This window comes from Macadamia integrifolia, unplaced genomic scaffold (genome assembly GCF_013358625.1).
Source record: "Macadamia integrifolia cultivar HAES 741 unplaced genomic scaffold, SCU_Mint_v3 scaffold807, whole genome shotgun sequence".
In the NCBI taxonomy this organism is placed as follows: Eukaryota; Viridiplantae; Streptophyta; class Magnoliopsida; order Proteales; family Proteaceae; genus Macadamia; species Macadamia integrifolia.
In genome coordinates, this window is record NW_024870541.1 from 158,195 (window position 1) to 165,337 (window position 7,143).

At 38.4% G+C, this 7,143-nt stretch overlaps 1 protein-coding gene across 1 annotated transcript; it reads right to left on the minus strand.

The window, feature by feature from the left end:
• Window positions 1-3,095: 3,095 nt before the first annotated feature.
• On the minus strand, window positions 3,096-3,728 carry LOC122070011. The gene has a single exon (XM_042634112.1). It carries the CDS (start codon window positions 3,726-3,728, stop codon window positions 3,096-3,098), a length of 633 nt encoding a protein of 210 aa, XP_042490046.1.
• Between the last annotated feature and the right edge of the window lie 3,415 nt (window positions 3,729-7,143).

Sequence of the window (7,143 nt, forward strand, 5' to 3'; positions counted from 1 at the left end):
TATTTATCCAACAGACGAAAGAAGGGTTTTTGCCTAAAGTGGGGGGATAGGGCTTTTATACACTATGTAAAAGAGGTCATTGGATCAAAATGGGTGGGGGAAGGTTTTTGTCCAATGGGTTAAAAGTGGGTTCTTGGAGAGTAAAAATAAGGGTTTTTTGGTCTTAAGTGGGTGAAGAGGGAATTTCTTCACCCACCAGGTCAGGAGAACACCAATCCCGGCCATTGACAGTGACACACAAGGTTGGGTTGAAATGCATGGGGCATGCAGGCAATGTGCACAGTGTGTGTAGGTAATGGTGTGTAGCTGGGCACAGGCTAGGCATAAGAGTGTGCAAGGAGGTTGGCATGGGTGTGAGGGCAATGTGCACAGTGTGTGTAGGTAATGGTGTGTAGCTGGGCACAGGCTAGGCATTAGGGTGTGCGGGGAGGTTGGCATGGGTGTGCGGGAAATGTGCACAATGTGTGCGCATAATGGTGTGTAGCTAGGCACAAGCTAGGCATAAGGGTGTGCGGGGAGGTTGGCATGGGTGTGCTGGTAATGTGCACAGTGTGTGCGGGTAATGGTGTGTAGCTGGGCACAGGCTAGGCATAAGGGCATGCGGGGAGGTTGGTATAGGTGTGCGAGAAATGTGCACATGGCAGGCTGAACTGTGCAGGGTAGTATGTGCATGGGGCAAGCAAGGTGCATGGTAGCACACTCATGGTGCAGGCAGGTGTGGGCAGCCATGTAGTAGGGGCACGCACAACGTGAGGTGGGGGCATGGGGGCCATGCAGTGAGGGCGTGCAGGTAGGCAGTGGGGACGTGTAGGCAGGCAGCTAGAGTGCACAAGCAAGCAGCGAGGGCACGCAGGCCATGCAGTGGGGGTGCACGCAGCGTGCGGTGAGGGTGCATAGCGTGCAACGGGGGCACGTAGGCCATGCGATGGGGGTGCACAGGTCATATAGGTTGGGTCTGGCTGGGATGGCTGGCTGGCTGGCTGGCTGGCTTGGCTGGTCGGTGTGCACGACATGCTTGTGGAAAAAATATGATTTTTCAGAGGAGATTATAGGCAATCCGACGGTCTGATTTTGACATACCATATATCATCAGAATTATATTTCCGAGTACTATCCATCTCTACGGTCATATTGATCAGATTCCTTTGTATATGAAAAGTCAAAATTGGACCCTCCTCCTTCCTGCGTCGGGTTTCCAGGGTTTTCTCAGTCAATCATTATCTCTGTTGATCAGAAGTCAAATCGTGTTCAAGATTCGTATTTCATCATAGCCGGAGGAGGGTGACAAAATTGGGTGTCTACACTTTCATTGATGACTACTCTCTTTATGGTTATATCTATCTTATCTAAGAAAAATTAGCATCCCTAGAGGCTTTTAAAGTAGAAAGTAAAACAACTTTCTAAAAAATAAAAATAAAAGAAACCTCTTTATAAGTTTAACATTGAAGAGGAAATAAATCTTTTTTTTTTTTTTTTTTTTTTTTTTTTTTTTTCAATCATAAGTTGCAGGTACTTGAAGAAGAAATTGCAACACCCAAAACTTGTGAAAGCTAATCACCATGGTTGCCCACCTTCTTGCTTATAAGCAAGATGCAACCTTAGAGCATGCATTCACGCTATTATTGCTAATGATCAATTGGTAAAAAAAAAATAATAATAAATTTTTTTTTTGTTATTTGAGTAAAAATAAATAATGAAAAGAGACGATACTTATAAACTCAAGATCAAAACTTTCACGGATCGAAAAGCGAATCGATAAAAAAATAAAATTGATCCAAGGAGTCAAACAACAAGAACAATATATATTGTTCAATGATCCAATCATTTCCCCCACTCTGATACCAAGTGTAAGAATATTTTATAGGATTGATATGATGGATCAATGACAAAACCATTACTACAATCATGAATCTAACTAACACATACCTGGATCCATATTGTATTGGGAAGATTCCCCAAGCTTTGGATTTTCCCTCTTGTACGATCTTCTTCCCTGAGCTTTCTTTCCTTTTTAGTCTTATCTGTTCCCCTCTCTATGTAAAATTGTCAATTAGTTGTAACTAATGGGTGTTGCTTCCTTTATATAGATGAGGAGCAGGGACTAACCCTGAAATAGAATACAAGTGGTAACCTCCCATAATAGGACCTAATTGTAAAGAGGTCCACTAGTCTTTACACTTTAAGGCGGTTAACCGAAAACTTGAATTCCCATTCGGGATCACTCCTGAACCGGTCTTCGTCAAACCCAGCCTGCCGATCAACACCCAACTGCTAATTCGACCCTACACAATAATTGGTACTAGCACATACAGAGAAAAATGTTACAAGTTGACCCAGAAGTAAAGAAGAATCCCAAAAAGTACACTTTTGTAGATGTTTCTCCAAATGAGATGTTGCATAAATCTCCAATTGAAAACTCTAAGGAATCAGTAGAGACAAATTCTTCCATGGATGTTCAGTCTGTTGTGAAAGTTTCTCAAAATGGTTTTTCTACCATGTAGGACATGATTGCCCCTCTAGTGAGCAATCCAAATCTATTCAACCGGGTTTGAGCAATCCAAATCTATTCAACCGGGTTCTATCTTATCAGTGGAAGCTTTAGAGATAATGATGGAAGATCCAATAGTGCAAAAGATGGTCTATCCTTATTTTCCTTAAGAGATGAGGAACCCTGCTACCTTCAAATGGATGCTTCATAATCCACAATACCGTCAACAATTGCAAGAGATATTGTAAGTTTGAAAATGAATTTGTTACTCTGTTCGTGCAGCTCTATTTCTTTATTTGTTTTGGTTTTCCTATTTAATCGAATCGTTCCTACTCTCTTGATAAGTAAATGTTATATGCTTCTTCGATCGAATTCTCCCCCACCTTGCTTCGATCCTTTGAGTTTAAGGAAAATTTTAGTAACTTCTTTACCTTTCTTCGGTAGAGACTTCTTCCTCTAACCCTTTCTGCAACAGTATTATGGATCGTGGTCCCGTTCCAAGCTGGATAGACTCTCCTCAATCCTATCAATGCATAATAATCCACATTGCCAATCTCCCCAAAGGCCAGTCTCTGCCTCAATTCCTGCATCTTCGATGTCAAGGCCTTCAGTTGCCTGGGACATCGTGGTATTGGATATTGTGCCTCTTCCAAACAAGGCCTAGGATCTTCCTGTCCCGCAAAATGGAATCGCAGAGGAGCTTCCAGTGTTCGAGATCATGCAGGTAATCAAAAAAACATCTTATGGTCTCCAGGAGGTTGGCCCATGTGGTTAGAGCTGGGATACAAGTTGGGTCAAGTGCAAGGGTCCAATTGCAATTGGCAATGACCTCTGCAATTTGGCTGGCAGCTCTATAGGTAAAATCTCTATGCATGTAGCACTCCGCAAGGAAACCCTGTGGGGTTCCTCGGTGGTTATCAACTATCTTGGAGAAGTATCTGATGGTTGTCGAGTAGAGACTTGCGTCTAAGGCTGCAACCGCCTTTGTGCGACAGCGGAGGAGGAGCTCAATGTGACTGAGGAGTTGTGCAACACACTCAGACTCCGTTGGTGGTGGCATCATCAATGGATTGCCATAGCTGAGATCACTGCTAGCAGCAACATTGGAGAAAGAGAAGCTATCGTCAGACCAGCACACGCTTTCCTTCCTAAATGCTACTAAAGCTAGACGTTTTCCTATTTGAACTTTGAAGTAGTACCATTGTGTCTTTCCTTCCAGAACTGAAAGTGATGGAGTCATCATTTAAGACAATTTAGGGTTAGGGGCTGCATGTGTAAGTGAGGGTAATATCGGTACTTCAATATTTTGAAGATCAATATGGTATTTAGGAAAAAAAGAAGCAATTGATGTCAACATTTGAGGTATATTCTGTAATAGAGACTGACGGCAGGGGGTCTGAACGTAATTTGGTATTAAACAGGGGGTGTCTCTCTAATAGTGGCATTCTCTAGGGGGTGGTGCTGTAAATTACCCTAAAAAGAATAAGCACACAGAACACATAAAACATTTCATTCCAAAGATTATACATCATAGTGATATCTCTATTGCCAACGTTGAATCTGCTGATAACTTGTCTAACCATTTGATGGAGAGACTCACACAAGTTGTACTTAGTAAACGTGTTGAAAGTATGAGTGTTACTTTAGTAGGACATTAGCTTTGATGTATACGTTGTAGATTATTGGATTATTTGACATTTGATGTGTTTCCATCATACCCAATTCAATGAGATTAAATTGATTAACTATACTTTTATTATGTTCTTGTTATAATTATTAAATTTTTGCTACTGTCCAATGGTATCATTACTTGTTCCCAACTATGAATAGACTTAGGCTATTTGTTCTAGGGTTAACCCCATTGCATATTTCCCTAAAAGAGATTGGTGTAGAAATATAAATGTGAACTTTTTAATGTATTGAATATTGATCCATTTAAAAATTTTGATTGATTTACTACTATTTGTGTTTGACAATAGGAATTTCTAGTAGTCTTTTTTTTTTTTTTTTTTTTTTGATCTGAGAGGTACTTATTATTACATTTGTATTTTGTGCGTTTTTTATGTACCAATGGTTGATATTTAGCGACATGATTGACTATACATCAACCACTTGGCGTACATGATATAAATGGTAATGGTGATGATACTAAATAAAGTTCACTGCCCGTTTAGGGAGAACATCCAAGAGAGAGTTGTTTGGTGTGACTGATCAAAATCAAAGGCCCTATAATTGTTTTTAAAGAGTATGCAAAAATATTTAAATTATTATTATATTAATTAATATTATTTGAAAATTTGTTTCAAATATATATATATATATATATATATCCAATTAATGGTCATGGCACTCCCATATTTATATACAATGGACTTAATTTTATGGCGGTGAATTTATTCCATATTTGTAAGGTCCATTATGGATGTTGGTAGTGTGGGGGAGAAAGTGTAATGAAAGTTTTTATCATTGGGAGTTTTCAGGTTACACCTTTTGTAGTGTCTCTTTTTAGTGAAATTAAAGATTATTTAGGGAAACCATTTATGATAACTTGGCGTGATCTAGTCCCCTAGATTGTAGTCTCCTAACTTAACTTTTCTATTTAAAGAGAGTTTATGGTTGAAACCCTAACTACTTACAATATAAGTCAGACTAAGGGATTTAAGAGGGGGAAAAAAAGGACTTCTTCCTCTCCAAGATGTGAAAAAATCCTCTGCCTTCCCGCAATGGTGCGGTGAGGCTCTGGACGGGTGAGAGCACCTCAGGATGTGTTCCCGGGTGCTCCCAGCCATCCAGATCCTCACTGCACTAGTGTGGGGAGGCAGAGAATGATTGCTCCTCCGAGATTGGGATTCAACCAATGGAGAGAGTGTATTTGACAGAGATCATGTTCGAGTGATGCATTTCTTTAGAAGAACACACAAATAGGTAACATCGAATTGCCATTATGATTTTCTTGGATGTGTTCATTGAGATCCTTGCTCTACAAGTTTTTAATATAGATAATTTATTGAGTCGCTTCTACCGTCACCTTCATTAAAGATAAATAGAACAAAGACGCCGTATATTTGTGTCACTTTAATTACTCTAGGACTGATAATGATATGGTGAAAATTGATGAGAAAGAAATTCCCCAAAGTGATTATTTTATGTATTTAGGTTCAATCATAAATAAAGAAACCCCAAAGGGGTAGTTCAATTGTCAAAGACTAGCTCCTCATAATATAGAAGTCAAGAGTTCAACTCTCTTTGGGGCATATCTATAAAAAAATCATAAATAAGGAAGATGATATAGATGGTGATGTTATACATAGAACTAAAACATGATGGATGAAGTGGTGTGGTGTACATCCGAAGTATTATGTGATCGACATATTCCTTTAAAACTTATAGAAAAAATTTATAAGGCAGTCATATGACCGGCTATGATGTATAGTACGAAACGTTGGGAAGTTAAGAATTATCATGTAGATAAACTCAGTGTTTTGGAGATGAGGATATTAAGATAAATATGTGACAAAACTAGAAAGGATAAAGTAAGGAATAACCATAGTAGAGCTAATATGGGAACATCTCTAATACATTATGAGCTATGAGAAAATAGTTTGAGGTGGCATGGTCATGTTCAACGAAGCATTTAGATGCTACAGTATGGAAGAGTGATTTGATTCAAATTGAATGAACTAAAAGAACCAGGGGCAGACCTAAAATGTCCTTGGAGAAATGGTGATGAAAGACATGCATAGCTTATGCCTTGTATCAAGTATGACCTCGAATATAGCAAATTGGAGGGCAAGCAGGATCCATGTAGTTGAGGCCATTTAGTTAGGAGTAACATCAAAATTAGAAATATATGCTTGAGTTCTACATTATATGTACAATAACATTGATAAATTTATGCTATTTAACTAGCCTTTAGAAGGAGATGGTAGAAGCACACAGAAATTTCTAATGCATAAGCCAATAAAAATTTCTTCGTGGCTAAGTTGTAACTGTAGTGTTATTCTACAAATACCTTTTTTTTTTTTGGCTAAAGATTCAAAAATATTATTAAAGAACCAAAAATAGAATATAGTTTAAGAGATGATATAAGCCAAAAAAAAAAAAAAAAAAAATAGGTTCACAAGATCCCACCTTCGGCATTGCCATCAAAAGGAAACTTGTGAACCACTCTTAACAAAATCTATAATGGGGCCTAGCCAACGCGTCATTATAAATCTCTTTCATGATGTGTCCTGGAAACGCAAAGTTTTGAGTTGAGCTCTTGAGTTTGCTCCTGTTTTGGCCAGATAGTCAGCTATCACATTTGCTTCCCTGAAGCAGTGGGTTATCTTCCGATTAATACTATTTAAATAAGGCTAGACAGCATACCAACGTTGCAAAACGAACCAAGGAATAGCTTTCGATTGGACAAACACCTTAATATACAACTAAATCCTATAGAACTAACAAGCCTATTCCCAGTGATACTTCCACCTCGGATATTCAATTTTGGAGTTTTTTCTAATAGCCTTTGTTTGCCTCCTTGTAAAAAAATAAAGAAATAAAATAAAATAAAATTGTAAAATGGGTATTTTCCATTTTTTTCAACGTAAAATATAAAAATACAAAAAAAAAAAAAAAAAAAGGCATTGATTTTTTTTTTATATGGTAGAAAA

Coding starts and splice junctions, on each gene's coding strand:
- LOC122070011 (XM_042634112.1), bottom strand. CDS start 3,728: ATGACTCCATCACTTTCAGTTCTGGAAGGAAAGACACAATGGTACTAC.